The 18,915-nt window shown below is 39.2% G+C and overlaps 1 protein-coding gene across 1 annotated transcript in view; it reads right to left on the bottom strand.

Moving 5' to 3' along the window:
- LOC118814606 (astrotactin-2-like) overlaps positions 1-18,915 on the bottom strand; it is a 697,894-nt gene that overhangs the window by 122,356 nt on the left and 556,623 nt on the right. The window contains exon 15 of the mRNA XM_036580304.1: positions 1,814-1,938. Coding sequence (XP_036436197.1) covers positions 1,814-1,938 — 125 coding nt within the window. The remainder of the gene's footprint in view (positions 1-1,813; positions 1,939-18,915) is intronic.

Below are 18,915 nucleotides of genomic sequence, written 5' to 3'. Positions count from 1 at the left end.
AGCTTCTCTTATGACAGTACTTGAGTAGACCTACATTTTTCACTGTAACAGCACTTTTCTGAGTATAACTCAATCTTAAATACTTTACTTGTACTTGAATAAAGTGTTTAATTTAAGTGTTTTCAATGTGGATAACCATTTCTGATCTCTCCAACTCACAACTCGACATTCTACCCAAAGACGCAGTTACACTGTATGGACAAAAGTATTGGGACACCTCTTAATTATTCAGAGTTCAGGTGTTTCAGCCACACCCATTGCTAACAGGTGGATAAAATTAAGCACATAGCCTTGAAATATCGATAGACAAACACTGGCAGTAGAACAGGTTGTACTGGTGAGCTCAGTGACTTGTAAAGCACACCACCACTGGACTCTGGAGCAGTGGAAACACATTCTGTGGAGTGACAAATCACGCTTCTCTATCTGTCAGTCTGATGGACGAGTCGGAGATGGTTAATGCCAGGAGAATGTTACCTGACTGACTGCACTGTTCCAGTTGTAATGTTGGTGGAGGAGGGATGATGCTATGGGCATGTTTTTCAGGGGTTGCCCAGGTCTCTTAGTTCCAGTGAGGGGAAATCTTAATGCTTTAGCAGACCAATACATTTTGGACAATGCTGTGCTTCCGACTTTGTGGGAACAGTTTGGTGAAGGCCCTTTTCTGTTCCAGCATGACTGAGACCCAGTGCACAAAGCAAGGTCCATAAAGGCCTGGCTGGGTGAGTTTGGTGTGGAAGAACTTGACTGGCCCTCACAGAGCCCTGACCTCAACCCCATGGAACACCTTTGGGATGAACTAGAACGGAGATTGCGAGTCAGGCCCTCTCGTCCAACATCAGTGTCTGACCTCACAAATGCTCTTCTAGATGAATGGGCAAAAATTCCCACAGACACTCTCCAAAATCTTGTAGAAAGCTTCCCAGAGGAGTGGAAGCTGTTACAGCTGCAAAGGGGGGACCAACTCTATATTAATACCTATGGATTTAGAATGAGAGTCATAAAAGCTCCTGTAGCTGTCCAAATACTTTTGTCCATACAGTGTTATATTTTGTCATTTTATACAGCACAGTGCTTAAAGCTTTCATCTTTGAGAGAGAGGAGAAAATCAAGCTGCTTCAGATCTGAAAACATCCACAGGTGTTTCTGTCCATCCTTCCACTGTGAGAAGACGACTCAGTGCTGTGGGTCGCTGTCAAGAAGAACCTCACTGAGAAAAGCAAGAAAACTTGCACTAGAACAATAAAACTGGATATCAGAAATGTGAAGTAAGGTTTTATAGACTGTCTCTGTCTCTGGAAATCTCTGGAAAAGAATGGAAGCTGTACTGATATACTTTTATATCTAGTAAGCTTTTGAGTAGTTAAATATACTTTCGGTTTATTTTTCCTGATGCTGGAAATGACCAATGCATACTTAATGGCTGTTTTGACTGGAAATTAAATACATGAAGGGTGTTCTTTGACTTTTGCATAGCACTGTTAATCAATCATAATAATGTTGTATGTATATTTTACCGTGAGTGCCTGTTAGCTAGCTGATTTACGCAAAAATACTCTAAATTAAAGCTAGCTAGCCAGTGAACCCAGTAAAACCATGAGCATTGGATCTTATTTCTGTAAGACAAATATTAACATAAAATAACTAAAAAAGTATTTCATTTGAATAAACAACTTATTTACTCCTACTGGAATCTTTTTCCATAGTAACACTCTCCCTCATCTTTGAGTGAAAGATCTCTATAGTAGCAATGCTCGTATTTAAGTTGAGGTTTTTGTGCTTTGTCCACTCCTGATGGGAGTGAGAGACAGACCTGTGAGGAGTTGCAGGTTGGGCATTGGTTCAGACAGCACTCCTCTACACTGCTCTTCCACTGGCAGGGGGATGACCATCAGTCCGTCCGCCAGCTGAGGGAAGTCCTTGATGAAGTTGTTATCCCTGTGGGAAACAAGGAACGTTAGAGGAACATTTTAGCAATAAAAAAAATAAAAAAAATAAAAAATTCTGGGACAAAGTGCAGTTTGCAGCTGTCAGTATAGCAGAGTGAAGATAAAATTACGGCAAGAACAGCAACGCTGCAAGCATAGATGACACAGAGCTTCAGCAGACATGAGAAGTTGTTCTCCCTGATTTCATAATAACTCTTCGAAAAAGTTATTAGCATTGAAATCTGTATTTATTAAATGCAACCAGATGATAAACTGCCAGGTAAACATCACTGAGTGTGTTTACATGCACTTAATAATCTGATAACTGCAGAAAATCAGATTTTGTCAGGAATCTCATCCACGTGTTTACGTTTACTTGAGTAATCAGATAATGGGAAAACTTCGGGTCTACATGAGTCAGACAGTAATCAGATTTCTGCTTTACCAGCCAATAAACGACAGAAGAAAACTTGATGTAAACGTAATGTAAAACTCATGCCACAGCTTTTTTTTTTTAAACATTGTGCCACATTACCTGAAAATATGAACTTTCATCATCTAGAAGATGAAGATAATTGAAACCCTTCATTTCATTAAGTATGTAGTTGGTTTCAGCGTCGTTTTAAAAACAAAAGTGTTCTATTGCTGTCTTGCGGGTGCTGCGTTAAACCTGCTTGCTTCTTTCCAGTACTGCCGTCTGTTTTTGCACATGCACAGACTGAGCAGACTGAAAGAAATCAGAGTAAGAGTTTACATGCACTGAAAAATCTGATTACTGGGCTAAAATCCAGCTCTCTTTAGATTAGATTTCTAGACCTCACTCTGATCTAAGAAATCAGAGTATACTGTTTACATAACCATTTGAATAATCAGGTAACTGCAGAAATGCAGTTATGCTTGGATTATTCAGTGCATATAAACACTCTCAATGTTTCAGCTAATAGACTCTTTTTAACTGGTTTACACGTTATATTCTCTTTACTGGATTCTGCCCTCACTAGAGTTGACTGAGCAGGCAGCAGAAAACTAATCAGCTATCAGACTTCAAGTTCAAGCCTTTGAATAAAGCATTATTTAAAAACCTTTAAAAATATACAAAGTAAAGAATGTTACTAATGTGCATGTTATGAGCTAAAAATGTCTGTATTTAAACAAGGGCTGGCATAAAAGTCCCAAATAGCACAGAACTAAGGACAATGTTGAAAATATCAAGAACATTATTGAAGAACTGGTTTAAAAAACAAATTTCTGTATTAGACATTGCTGTAATAGCATTGCTTTGTGGTTTTCTGCCTGTAAGTGACTCTCATTGTAAACAGAGTTAAAAAGTTTAAATTAAATGACTTTATTAGAGTGAATAAGGGTGCAGGGTATAAATAGGATCCTCTGACTAAGGCCTTTCTCTCACACGGGCTCAGGTTTCTGCTGACAAATCGATTAAGCTACAAACATTCAACAAGAAAGATCATTGATATTTTTATACAACATTTTTCATTATGTCAGGATGTTACAAGCATTCAACATATTGTCTGTTTATGCTCCACCTGAAGATCAGTCCATGAGACACTCAAAGCATCTTGGGGTGCAGGAATAAAGCGGATAGACCTGCTTATATGGTGTGTCTGAGTGTGTGATATATAGTTGTTTGTAAAAACAGAAGGAAAAAGTCATTGTGTTTGGCTGCTAGTACTGTTTTCAGCCATGCGAGGAATTTTCCTCCATTTCTATAGATATACAGTTAAGCATTAGCCTTGTAGCTCGAGTGCAAATAGAAGGAAACTCTGCACACCAAACATGTCTCGCCTGATTTTCTACATTTGGGGTGAGAAGAAAACTGTGTACGCTTGATTTTTGACCCTGTTTCTAAATAGGGTGAAGCATTTTCACACTTGTGGAGACTTCATGACCAATCCAGCAGCGTCTCTGGCTCCACACTGGTGGTATGGATTAGCCATGAGGTCATCCACTCCTTTCTAAGTGGAGAAGGCGAGTGTTTGGAGTGATAGAGTGCACTGGAGGAATTTAGAGCGAGTCTGGAGCGAGAGCTGAGCCGGCGGTGGGCCGGGCCAGATTGACTGGAGCTCGTGTGATGACTGACTGGGCCTTAAAGGGCAGAGAAGGGACTGAGCAGAGATTGGAACGCAGCACTGGAGCTGCATGGAGAGATAAGCGAGGAGAGAGAGAGAGAGAGAGAGAGAGAGAGAGAGAGAAAGAGAGAGAGATTTTACACAAGTAGGGGGCAGCATTCACAGCTGCAGAACTAAAGGTCCTCTCTCTTCTAAGACCATGAGCCAGTACATCTGTGCATGAGAGATAGAGTGAAAAAAAGACAACAAACGGAGAGATAGGAGCAGATTTGCTTTAAGAAAATACACAAACAACATCAAATGCTTCACCTGATTGATTTTCAAAGGAGGAGCCAGTCTGCTGAGAGAAGGAGGATTCGTTTCACATCTTTACTGGTTTTGAAAAAAAGTTCTCAGGCTGAGAATGTAAGGAAATAAAAATGTATAGCTGAATGAATTATGGTCATTTAATTTAATGATTTTTCTCTCCAATGTCTTGTCTAATGTCCTGTGTGCAGACTTTGACCGTTTAAAACCAAAATGAAAAGTGCTTTATAAACACAGATTTTATATATTTATCAAAGTATCACTCCATTAAAATGGTGCTGTATTATAAATTCTAACTAATATAACAGGAATCAGAGTTAAAATAATGCTAACATATAATCTTCAGATTCTATATTTTGTGCCATATTAGCACAGTGATTAGTTAACAACAACAACTATGAAGGGACAAAGACAACAGAGCAAACACAAAAAACATAACCGTAAAACTGCTTATTTAAATGTAGAATATTAGAATAAAAAGTGAAAGCAAGACTCATTATTTCAAACACAATAGGTGGAATAACATTAAATAACACTAAATAACAATAAATAATTAACAATAAATTGGTAAACATATGCATATTCTGTATATCAATGTTGTTGGAACAAAACCTCGTATCTCCAAAATGGTAACTTTACAGGAGAAGGAAAAAACATGCTTTACTTTTAATGTAAATCAATGGAACCAGACTTTTTTCCAAGCAATTTTAGGCCATTTCCTTTGGTCCATTTATTATAAAATTTATACACAAAGTAAAGGGCAACAGGCATTTTCAAATTATGAAAACTAAAAATGACAAATATATATATATATATATATATATATATATATATATATATATATAGAGAGAGAGAGAGAGAGAGAGAGAGACCATATTATGTAGCATAACAGTGTATAATTTGTAATACACACTGTGACTGTCGTTGTATTTATTATATTATTTGTATGTATTTGTTAATGGTTTGTATTCTGTTTGTAAGTGAGCACCAATTTCATACACTCTTCATACACTGTACATGTTTTTGTCCAGTACAGCCAGACTGATTCTGATAATAAAGGTCAATAAAACACTGCAAACAGCGACGAGGTGAAAGAAGCGTGCTAAATGTACACTCTCAGAAATCACTGGGGTGGAACCCTCAAGGGTACATCTCAGTACCTTTAGTCAGGGAACATAACTGTACCATAGTTGTATTGACTCCACACACCCCGTCTCGTCTCCAGACTTTTATTTTATTGCTCTGTTTTAAAACATCAGGTGAAAAAGGTACAAAGGTACAAATATGAACTATGAAAAGGTACAAATATGTACTTTACACCTGGAAAAACTTATTTAAGCTTCACAGTTGGACCTTAAAACCACTGTTGCACCTTTGAGGGAACATTTACATTGTTTGAACCTTGATGAAGGAAAAATGTACCTGCACAGAACCTTTATTTCTAACTGTGTAGTGGACTTCTTAGTGCTTTCCTTTGGAAGCACGCACTTGAATACAAAGCCTCTATGTCTCTCTCTCTTTCTCTTTCACTCTCTCTTCCTCCTTTCTATCCATCTTCTCTGACTTTCACAAGGGATTTCAGTGGAGCAGGGTGAAACCGCAAGAGCCTGTTAGAGGCAATCAGGACATCCTTTACTGGAACAGGAGAGAGAGAGAGAGAGAGAGAGAGAGAGGAGAAGAGAGAGGTAAAATGAGAGAGAGTGAGATATTGAGAGATAAAGAGAGACAGAGGAGAGAGAATGATATATAGACAGAGAGAGAGAGGGAGGAGAGAAAGAAAAAGGTAGAAAGAGAGAGAGTGAGATATTGAGAGATAAGGTAAGAGACAGAGGAGAGAGAATGATATATAGATAGAGAGAAAGAGAGGACACAAAGAAAAGAGAGAGGTAGAATGAGAGAGAGTGGGATATTGAGAGATAAAGAGAGACAGAGGAGAGAGAATGATATATAGATAGAGAGAGAGAGAGAGAGAGAGAGAGAGAGAGAGAGAGAGAGAGAGAAAGAGAAAGAGAGGACACAAAGAAAAGAGAGAGGTAAAATGAGAGAGAGTGAGATATTGAGAGATAAAGAGATATATAGATCTATATAGATAGAGAGAGAGAGAGAGAGGGAGAGAGAGAGAGAGAGAGAGAGAGAGAGCACTGTAAAAAGATCACTCGTCCGTGCTCACAGAAATCCATCGATTGGTAAATTAAATCAGCGAGCGTCTCGTGGCCGCGCGGCCGTGAGAGCTGACGAGTGTTCTCAGCACAAGGCCTCACTGTATGGATTTTTCTCCTACATAAAGGTTTGTCCTTGTCACCAGCGTGAGCTCGTTAACAGTCCGTCTGTTTAGACTGGGCGGGGCTTAATGTTCTCTGCTCCTTTAGGACGGCCGTGTATGTTCTGGACAGAAGCTGCTAAACGGCTTTTTCATGGTCATCACTGGCAGTTAAAAGCTGAATGGCTGGAGCCCAGAGGCTGAACAATATATCATTCTGTTAGTCGTTATTGCGTTACTGCCCTTTGGAATACTGATATCATAAAAGGTTGCAATATGCAAATGAGCCCTCTAACCAATTACAGTGATTTTTACAGTTTTTTTAAACAGGGTTTGTGTGGGTGTGATTGTACATCACACCGTAGAGTCGCCACCATTTTGAGGACCGAATCAGGGAGTTACTGCACTCACATGATGCCTTCAATTCGCTGTGCTTTGTGAATGATTCACCTGCAAGATGCGACAGAAGCTGAGAATGACGAGAGACACACAGACCTTTAATTCAGTGTTTTCACTCCAGGCTTGGAGCCCCTGCACTGTACAGGTTAGTGTTCCTCTCTGCTGTTCACACCTCGTTCAGCTCAAGAGGGACTTAATTAGCTAATAATATCAGGTATTTTAACCAGGAGACCACAGTTATGCAGTGGAGGGGTTGCAGGACTGGAGCTGAACTCTGAACTAACTGCACTAGCAAACTTACAGAATCACGTCTGTCGAAACACGACATCGTTTTCAGACCCACAACATTCAGTCTGATATTTAACGTTTAAGTTTCTCCATTCAAACGTCATTTAAATCAGAAACAGAGAGTAAAGTTATACCGGCTGTCTGCAGCTCCGTTAGGGGGACAATTGTTTATCTCTCGGCTGTTAACATCAGCTAAAGTTATCTAAAGGCGAGCATTGATCTCATCTGTGTTAATTAGCTGATGTCATTACCCTCCTATGATGACAGAGTTTTTCTCCTCTTTATGCAGCACCATGGGATCCTTTACCCACCCTGACGTGAAGAGCTGGTGGGCTTCTTTGCTTTTAAATGCTGTGAGAGACTCTCCAGAACAGAGAGAGGGGCTGAGTATGAGATAAATATGAAGGTCAGGAAAACACAAAATTGGTAGCTTTTCCTCCAGTTTGGGATCAGGAGTTCAGGGGGAAACTGTATAAGAGTCTCAGACTATTTTATCAACTTTGTCGAGGTAACGTTTTTTTTTCTCTTCGAAAGTAAGGAGAGTAATTTTAGCCATCTTTCACCTCTAGTTACGTTCATGCGGAGCAGCGAAGCCAGAAATTTGGTCCCAAATATGGCGGCCACAACAGAAAAACCACGAGACTGAAACCCTAAGATACCAAAGGCATGACCAGAGGGCGTAGGTCAGCAGGTCCTCGATGGGAGTTGATGGGGTTAAACAGATAAAAACGTTAATTAAATATTTTTTCAGTCTTTCAAGCAGGAAAATCCTTTTTGGAAAGTAAAAAAATGTATTGCATAAAAAAAAAAGAAAAAAAAAATATGAGATCTCTGAACTGAAGAAGCTGCATAATCATTGGGAGACTGGAAGTTCAATCCCTGATGATGCCACAGCCATCCATAAGTAAAAATTGGAGGAGGAAAGCGTTCATGTGATTTATGTGAGAGAATAACCGAACGCTGAGGTTGTGAAATAGGTTTAGTCTATTAGCTTATTATCTGGCATCTGTTGTTTTGGGCATGTTAATCCATTTTTTTGTTTGTTTCTTTGTTTGTTTTGTTTTTGGAGCCCCTAAAGTGTCATGGTGATTATTTTTAAATAATTCAAAGCCACAGATTAATATATTGAGGCCACAAGTTTCTCTTAACTTGTGGTCTCAATATAGTAATTTGTGGTCTAAATACAGTTATTTGTGGTCTCAATATAGTAATTTTTTGCCTCAGCATAGTAGTTTGTGGCCACAAAATAGTAAACTGAGGTCTCAATATAGTATTTCGTCAGCTCAATATATTAATATATGGCCTCTATAGTATTTGTTGCCTCAGTATAGTAATTTGTAGCCTTGATATAGTAATTTGTGGCTTCAATATAGTAATATTTAGCCTTAGTATAGTAATTAGTGGCCACAATATAGCAAATAGTGGTCTCAATATAGTGAATGTTAGACTCAATATAGTAATTTGTGGCTTCAATGTAGCAATTTTTAGCCTTAGTATAGTAATTAGTGGCCACAATATAGTAAATAGTGGTCTCAAAATAGTAAATGTTAGACTCAATATAGTAATTTGTGGCTTCAATGTAGCAATATTGAGCCTTAATATAGTAATTAGTGGCCACAATATAGTGAATTGTGGTCTCAAAATAGTACATTTTAGCCTCAATATTGTAATTTGTGGCTTCAATATAGCAATATTTAGCCTTAGTATAGTAATTAGTGGCCACAATATAGCATCAGTATAGTAATTTGTGGCCTTAATGTAGTAACTCGTGGACTCGTGGCAGTTGCACAACGCACTTAGCACTATGCTAATTGGTAGTATTTGCTTCAATTACTTTTTAGCTACATTAGCCTCATAGCTTTAGTGCAGAACTGAAGACGTCCAAACATGTCTTGGCTGATTTACTACATTTGGGGTAAGGGGGCTACCTCACTGATCTACTGCTGTTTAGGTGTCTTATACACAGTCTCTCCTGCGGTGCAGCTGTGTGATCTGCATTTACTGTCAGCAGATTTACATCCCCCCTTTCTCAGGATGGCCTGATCACCATGCGTGAGAGATTTGTTCAGAAACGGATCTTCACCTGTCCCAGTTTGAGTATTGGAAGGATACGAAAAGAGGAAAAAAACTAAAAAGAACGAATAGAGAGCGGAAGCAGACACGTTTGAATGCATGTGGTTTGTAGAACACTGGGCTGTGGTTCAATACCGCCTGAGGAACTGACTTAGCCCTCTGCGCCAGCAGTGACTGTGTGTGTGCTTGTGTTTAGCCATGTTTCATTCAGTACTCCTGAGTCTTCATTAGTGTGTTTGTCTCTGAGCTGCGTCTGCTGCTGCCGTCCGGCTGGAGCTGCTCAAAATTCCACACTCCAACCCCAACACTGACCAGAAGCCAGAGCTGTGTCTGTGACAGTAATGAAAATGTGTGTAGCTGTGGTGAACCATATCTATTAGAGCTAGACCTGCAGTTCAGGACAAATATATCAAAACTCAGGCAAAAAATAAGGGAAAAAAAAAAAACAAAAACATAATAATGCTGATTTCTGCTAGCTCCCCTGTAGGATTTCCAATACCAGGTTAGCAATAAGTTAAAGTTAGTGTACATTTTGCCCTTTCTAGATTAAACATGGACATTTAAAGATGTAGAAGACATTTCATATGTTTTATTTGAAGTTTGTAACATACTTTCACACATTTTTGAGTCCTGACATAGAAATGCCGCTGCTTTCCATCTTAACAGATCACTGAAACCTGGCTTCTAAAGTCCTAACCAATGGGAAAGCTCGCTTGGCTGTTTCTGCACTATATGGACAAAAGTATTGGGACACTTACACATCACACCTACAGTAGATTTAATGCTATCCCATTCTAAATCCATAGACATTAATATGGAGTTGGACCCATTTTGTAGCTATAACAGCTTCCACTCTTTTGGGAGGCTTTCTACACAATTTTGGAGAGTGTCCATGGAAATGTTTGCCCATTCATCCAGAAGAGCGTTTGTGAGGTCAGACACTGATGTTAGACGAGAGGGCCTGGCTCACAATCTCCGTTCTAGTTCATCCCAAAGGTGTTTGATGGGGTTGAGGTCAGGGCTCTGTGAGGGCCAGTCAAGTTCTTTCACACCAAACTCACCCAGCCATGCCTTTATGGACCTTGCTTTGTGCACTGGGGCTCAGTCATGCTGGAACAGAAAAGGTTCTTCCCCAAACTGTTCCCACAAAGTTGGAAACATGCAATTGTCCAAAATGTCTTGGTCTGCTGAAGCATTAAGATTTCCATACACTGGAACTAAGGGGTCTGGGCCAACCCCTGAAAAACAACCCCATAGCATCATCCCTCCTCCACCAAACTTTACATTCGGCACAATGCAGTCAGTCAGGTAACGTTATCCTGGCATTTACCAAACCAAGACTCGTCAATCAGTCTGCCAGACAGTGAAGTGTCATTCGTCACTCCACAGAATACGTTTCCACTGCTCCAGAGTCCAGTGGCGGTGTGTTTTACCCCACTCTGTCTGACGTTTGACATTGTACTTGGTGATATAAGGGTTGCATGCAGATGCTGAGCCATGGAAACCCATGCCATGAAGCTTTTATGCACTATGTGCCTCAGCACTCAGTTGCCCGCTCTGTAACTTGCTGTGGTTCCTAAAAGCTTCCAATTTTCAGTAATACCACTCACAGTATTACCATTCACAGCCCAGTCATACCACTCACAGTCCAAAAACTCAAAAATGACAAAAATGGAGATACAAGGTTTTGTTCTGACAGCAGCGATTTATTAGTTCCCAGAAATCATCAGGCCTTCCTTGGAAACCTAGAGGACCCTCAGGGTTTTATTTAATGACCATACAACACATTGCTGTCAAATGTTTGGGGATATCTGGTCTGGCAAGCCAGACTTCTACCTGTCATCAATAAATCTGATGCATTTTTTTGCATTTTGAACTGAAGAACCACCTACTTTGACAGAAAGGAGCTATTTGAGTGACATACAAAATGACCAATCACAGATCTTGTTTAGAAACTACTAAACAGTTCAAAATAAAAGTTTTAAACTCTTAAACTTTGTGCCCGGAACTTCACTTTTATTAATCCAGCAACTATTGTCTTGCCCTGAAATACTCCTCATGCCATGCAGAGCAGGCAGGTTTGTTGCCTGTTTGATCTGCGGTGGACTGGCCCAAATATTTGAGCACCTCAGCCAAAGGGCACTGGCCCCACCGGCATGGTCAGTAATCCATCCCTGCCAATAGATTGCATAATTGAACAGTACTGCAAGAATTACTGGGAACATTGAGAGGCCTTTGTGTTCACTGCTGTAACACTGTAGCTGAATAAGACTGTAACCTACAGCTAATCCTGACCTCCACTGCCAAGTCTCTTAAGAAGGTATTATTAGTTTAAAACACTGTGTTTGTAATGTCTGTAAAATGGTTTTATTCAGTGAGTCTCCCACACACTTCATCTCATCTTTCTATCACTACTGACCACCCACCCTCAACTGACCACACACACACTGACCCAAAGGATGCTCTACACCTTCTCTCTACACTCTACCTCTCTACATCTCTATCTCTATCTGTATGTCTATCTCTATGTCTTTCTCTATCTCTTTTCTCTCCTTCGCTTTTTATATTCTCTCTTCTTCTATTTTTTTCTTTCTTATTTCTCCTTTGGCTCTCACTCTCTCTCTGGATCTATTCCTCTTTCTTCCTCCTTATCTCTCACTTCTCCCAATTCCATCTCTCTCTCTCTCTCTGTTTTCTTTGTCTCTCTTTTTTTTCTTTTATTCTCTCTCTACTCCTTTTTTTCTATCCTATCTCTCCTCCCCCCCCCTCTCTCTCTCTCTCTCTGGATCTACTCCTCTTCCTTCCTCTTTCTCTTTTGCTTCTCCCAACTCCATCTTTCTTGTTCTCTCTCAAAGTCTTTATTTCTCTCTCTCTCTCTCTCTCTCTCTCTCTCTCTCTCTCTCTCTCTCTCTCATTCTTTAATTTCTTTATCTCTATCTCTATTTCTTTTTTATCTCTCTCTCTATTCTCTCTCTACCTCTGTTTAATCTTCCTCACCTCATTCTCTACCTTTCTCTATTTTTATCTCTCTCTCTGGATCTACTCCTCTTCCTTTCTCTTTCTCTCTCACTTCTCCCAATTCTGTCTTTCCTTAACTCTCTCTCTCTCTTTTTCTCTCTCTCTCTCTCTCTCTCTCTCTCTCTCTGAATCCACTCCTCTTCTCTCCCTAAGGCTTTCTCTCTCTCTCTTCCCCCTCTCTCTCTCTCTCTCTCTCTCTCTCTCTCTCTCTCAGTGGGAGGATTTAATGAGAGTGTGATTGTCTCCCAATTAAAGCACTCGGTTCGTCTCCCATCAGCCACGCACACACACACACACACACACACACACACACACACACACACACACACACACGCACGCACACACACACACACACACACACCTCGTCCTGCTCATTTCTGCTGCTTCTCGTTTTCAATTTCATTTAGCCTAATTGCTGAAACATTTGTCTTCTCTCTAAAGCCTTGCTCTTTTGCTGCCTTTACTTGTCTTTCTTTCCAGCTGGCTGTTAAAAATTAATACAAATAATGATTAATTATTAAATTTGAAAAGGGTTAGTAGCACCTCTTGTATAAAACGCACTTCGTTCTCATTATCTCTTCAGCATCAAATCTAACAGTAGCTGTTATCACTACAAATCAGTGTACAGAGTGAAAATAAATGGAGGAATTCAAATATTTAAAAATCAGTCTTTAGTTTGACTAACTGTAGTCAAATGAACGGAAAAATATTGAAGCTGTGGCACTTGATGTCTCATCTACCAGTTCTGAGATATTAATACAGTGCTTGTAAAAAAAAGCTCAATGTAAAACAGTTACTAAACTTAAACTTAACAACAACTAAACATATTCAATTCAAACTAGTTCAGCTGATGAGATGTAAGCAGAGTCATTCGGAGTGATTTGGTGTGAAATGGTTCAGATTTCTTTACAGTGGTGGTGATAGGAACCAGGGGTCGCCATGTCTACAACACAAATGCAGCCATTTATTTTACTCTCCAAAACCACCAGTGAACCTACACGTGTCTTCTGACTTGTATATGTATTATTGATGATAAAATAGTGGCAAATCTGAAAAAGATAACTTTTCTTTGGACTATTTTGCCCTATAACACCCTGAATGTGCCTCCCCACCATGAATGGATTCTAAACATATGCTATCGTAAAACAGTGAGCGCGTTTACATGCACTCAATAATCTGATCATAATCGGATTTCTGCAGTTATCTGATTATTCAAATGGTCATGTAAACACCATACTCCAATCTAGAAGGAACTGATAAAGAGAGCTGGATTTTAGCTCAGTAATCAGATTTCTCAGCGCATGTGAACTCTTACTCTGATTTCTTTCGGATTTCTCAGTCTGCGCATGTGCGAACACAGAAAAAACTTTGGGAGTGACACTGAAACCGACTACATTCTTGACAAAATGAAGGATTTAATTGTTCTTCATCTTCTAGTCGATGTAAGTTAAATGTTTTTAAAAAAAGCCCTGGCGCGAAGTTCAAGTTTTACATTATGTTTACATCACGTCTTCTTCTGTGGGTTTATTGGCCAGATGCAAAGCAGAAATCTGATTATTGTCTGACTCATGTAGACCCGGAGTTTCCCCATTATCTGATTATTCAAGTGCATGTAAACAAGTTGATCAGATTACTAAAAAAAATCTGTTTTTCCGCAGATATCGGATTATTAAGTGCATGTAAACGCACTTATTGTAAATGCAGTGTATTCATAACCATATCATGTAATATCTTTCTGTGACTGAGCTTTTAGAGGTGGACGTCTGGTTCCTATCACCACCACTGTGAACAATTCTGACTCGGTAAGTTTCTCTAGAGCATTTCACACCAAACCACTCTGAATGACTCTGTTTACATCTTATTCATTAAATTATATATACATTTTGAAACATTCTTGAAATTCCCCTTTAAAAGCCTCAGTAGGTTTATTTTAAAGAATATCACACATGAAAATGTAAGAGACAGTATTAATGACAGTTCCACTTTGAGAATGAAGCCTAAGCCTGCCTATTTGATCTAGTTGTGATGTCAGCACTTAAGCCTTTCAAACGTTTAAACCATCTTTGGCTCAAAAGAGTTTTAACATGCTTTTAACATGTTACAGCATAGTTGTAGTAAGATACTTGTATCATCCTGGCAGAATTCTAAGCTACACTATGTAAGTTTTGAGGATTTGGGGACCTCTCTGGTGGAAATGTGTAATTACATGCAAAATGTGGAAGATCATTTTGTAATGTGGCCTGTGCTTCAGACCCCTTCCCCAAATGGATGAATCTGATGAATTAAAAGAGAGAGAATTAAAGAGAACTGGTGAAGGACATGTCTTTCCAGGATGTGTTGATTTTGCAATTTGAGACCTAAACATCTAACTTCATCGTCTTTTTTAGCCTGTGTGGGTGATCTTAATAAGACATCTGATGTCAGAGTTAACGCTCAAACCTGGCATGAAGGAATAGTTCAGTTAAAAAGCTAATGTTGCTAACGACAACTGAAAGAAAATGGCTGCCAGTTACCATCATGCAAATAACATCATGCTAACTGATGCTGGGTAGTGTGTTCATTGAATTTTAGCTCAGAATTAATTCTCATTAACATGGCTTAAAGAAATAGCTAAATGCTAATGTTGCTAACAGGACATGAACACAAATTAAGCATCATGCAAATGACAAAATAACACCATTCACTCAATCCCAGTATCAGAAATAACACTCATATGTAACATGGCTTAAAGAAATAGTCCAGTCAAAAAAGCTAACGTTGCTAATAGTGAAACTGGCCCCCAGTTATCTTCATGTAAGTGACAGAGTGACACGAAGCCTGCTGGCTTGCATTAAGTGAATTTCAGCCTCATTGTTAACACTCAAACATGGCTTAAAATGTTTAGTCTGAAGAGCTAATGTTGCTAACAGTGGGTCAAAACAAATTTATCATAATCTAAATAACAAAATAACATCATGCTAACTTGTCTGCTAGCATCCATTGAATTCCAGCCTCAGTTTAGCCTCAAACCCTCCAACATGGCATAAAGGAATAGTTCAGTTAATAAAACCAGCAATATTTGAAAGCAAATGGGCAAAAGTTATTGTTATGCAAATGGGATAATGACATCATGCTAACTGATGCTAGCTTGCATGAATTGCATTTTATCCCCAGAAATCATACAGAAATCTGGTATCTGGCAATGTATACATTTCAAATATATATTAGCATAAATGAACTTCCCTTAAATCCAACTTACGTTTTGTCATATGGACATATGTGACCCTTGATAGCAATAGGATAGTGGGCCACTGTTGGCCTGCTGATGGCAAAGCTGGTGGTCCACCGGTGGTTAAGCAGAGTATTAGTCAAAATTCCACTTATCATCACTCATTTTCCACTCACAGTCCAATTTACTGATTTTTCCTTCCTTCTTTTCTTTAGTTACACTTTGTAAATTGGTTTAGTAAATCATTTTAATCCAGCTCAGTGTCAGCAACAACATTTACTATTAAATCATTTTATATTCGGCCTAGTCATTATTTCTTTTTCTCTCGGTTGTTTGTAATATTCATCTTAGTCTATTTTCCAAAATAAAAGTCTCTGTGTGTTTGAAATCTGTTTGGGGAGATTAAAAACTAGTTAGAGCTTGTAGGCAGGACAGTAGTCTGGGTGGTTCGAGGGTGGACCAGCAGTGGCAAACAGTCAGCGGGGTGCCGACCTTATCAAGCCAGTGGATCGATATATGCTCACTATCTGGGACATGTTTATAACCTATTTCAAACTGGCCATTTTCAAAAATTAGACATATATTTCAGCCATGTATCAACGTACATGTGTAACGTATATATTTAAAAAAATATATGATGGAAAACATTATGTATATATAGATGTAATACATTGCTCAAACATGCTGGCTTCATGTTATAAACAGTTTTCAATTTGATTTTTTGCCTTTAAAAAAATCTTTTAGTGTTTGTTTCTGACATATCAGACATACAGAATATGTATGAGCCATATATTATTCATATATGTCTGATATTTGATACTTACATATGTGTACAATAAAGAAATGACATGGGAATGGCTGGTCAGTAAAAAAAGCTAATGCTAGCTAGCTAACAATGAATCAAACAAATTTATCATTATGCAAATGATGAAATGACACCTGGATGCACATGATGCTGGATATGGACACAAAGAATTAGCACATATGCTAACAAAACCTCTGATAGTCTTGTTTACTTAAAATATCATTCAAAAGCATCTCAGTGCATCACTGAAATAAAGCGAAGCAGCTGTTACTCGGCTCGGCCTCTGGAGGGCGCCGTCCCCCTGCGCTGTAAAACCACAGAGCGGCCGAACAGAGTCAGCAGTCTGCCAGTTCACATCCATCATAAAGGTGAGCATGTAGAGGACCCTTCAGCAATTCTGAACCATACACACAGCGAGGGGCTTCTTTTCTCATTACTCACACATTCTCTCTCTCTCTCTCTCTCTCTCTCTCTCTCTCTCTCTCTCTATCACACTCCCTTACATGCACTCTCTCAGTCAAGGATGTTTATTTTTATTTTCTATAATTTATACCCCACGTCACCCCCCTCCAACCCCCACATACACACTCAGATACTGCGGGAGTCCCAGTGGACGGTGAATCAAACGCGATGATGCACCTTTAACATCCGCCCACCGTGTACAGAACACTGTTCTTCTTCCCCCCCTGACTCATGATGAGCGTGGAACATAAATATGAAACAAATCGAATGCGATTGCATCTGTTTGTTTGCCGTAGTGTCAGAATTAACACTCATCAACATAAACATGGCTTAGAGTGAAAGTCAGAAAAAGCTAACTTCGCTAACAATGACTGACTGCAAATAGCCACCAGTTTTTACCAGACAAATAAAGCTAAATGAAGCCGAAAAGCTTCCCTTCACTGAATTCCAGACAGTTATTTCACTCATAAGCTTATAAATGTTTAGTCTGAAAAGCTAAATGATGCTATGTGTGATGTGTGAAAGCAAATTTAGCATCATGCAAAAGACAAAATTACATCATGCTAAACGAAGCCTGCTAGCTTTCATTAATTATGTTTTAGCCTCAGAATTAACACTCAAACATGGCAGAAAGAAAGCTAACGTTGCTAACAGTGAGTGAAATCAATATTTCATACAAATGCTATGCTAACTGTTTCCTGCTAGCCTCCATTCATTGGATTCCAGCTTCAGAGATAACATAGTAAACATGGCATAACCCTGATAGAAAAACCAGCATGGACTAACACAGCTGGTCACCAGCAAAACCAGCATATGTTGTGTTTTGCATGGTGATATGCTGGTCAGCAGCAAAGGAAGTCAACATGCTGGTCACCAGCAGAAGCACCATATGTTGTGTTTTGGATGCTGGTGTGCTGATCTGGTCATGCTGGGTGACCTGGAAAGACCAGTTTAGACCAGCATTAGGCCAGTTCAGTTAAGAAAGCTAATGATGCTAACAACTGAAAGCAGATCATCCAGTTATCATCATGCAAATGACAACAAGCTAATAGAAGCCTGCTAGCTTACATTCACTGAATGTCAGAATTAATACTTGGCTTAAATAAACACACCAGACAGAAGAGCTAATATTGCTAATTATGGTGAAATTGGCCACAGTTGTCATCATGCAAAAGACAAAATGACACCAAGCTAACTGAAGCCTGCTAGCTTCCATTCATTGAATCCCAGCTTCAGAATTAACACTCATAAGCATGGCTTAAATTTAGTCTGAAAAGCAGATGTTGCTAACAATTTAGCATGATTGAAATGACTAAATGACATCATGACATCATCATTTGAATTCCAGCCTCAGAGATAAAGCTCATAAATATGGCTCAAAGAAATAGTCCAGTCAAAAGAAGCTAACATTGCTAATAAGGAGTGAAATTAAATGCCCATCATACAAGGGACAAAATGATATTATGCTAACTGATACATGCTAGCTTACAGTCATTAAATCCCAGCTCTGGAGTCAACACTCAAACACGGTGTGCAGTGTGAATATTGCTAATGCATTAAACTGGCCACCAGCTGTCATCACGAAAATGACAGAATGACATGATGCCTACCAGCTTCCATTAATTAAACTGAGATTCATATATGCCATTTTGGAAGTGCTTAGTTAAAAAAAGCTAATGTTGCTAACAAGAACTGGAAAAGCAAATGGCTTTTTTAATGTTATGCTAACTGATGCCCGCTAGCTTCCATTGAGTTTCACCTCTGAATTAACACTCAAACATGGCTTAAAGAAATAACCCAGTCAAGAAATAACATTGCTTATAGTATAATTGGCTACCAGTTGTCATTGTGCAAATGACAAAATGGAATCGTGCTAACTGGCCCTTGCTAGCATGCATTAGCTGCATTTCAGCCCCAGAAATATGACTTAAAAATGTTTAGTCAAAATAGCTACCCAGATAGCGAGCATATCAGTCCGCTAGCTTGATAAGGTCGACACCCCACTGACTGTTTGCCACTGCTGGTGCACTTTCGGACCACCCAGATTACTGTCCTGCATAAAAGCTCTACCTAGTCTTTAA

The sequence above is a fragment of the Colossoma macropomum genome, unplaced genomic scaffold (assembly GCF_904425465.1).
Source record: "Colossoma macropomum unplaced genomic scaffold, Colossoma_macropomum, whole genome shotgun sequence".
Lineage (NCBI taxonomy): Eukaryota > Metazoa > Chordata > Actinopteri > Characiformes > Serrasalmidae > Colossoma > Colossoma macropomum.
This window is presented reverse-complemented; position numbering and strand designations above follow the sequence as displayed.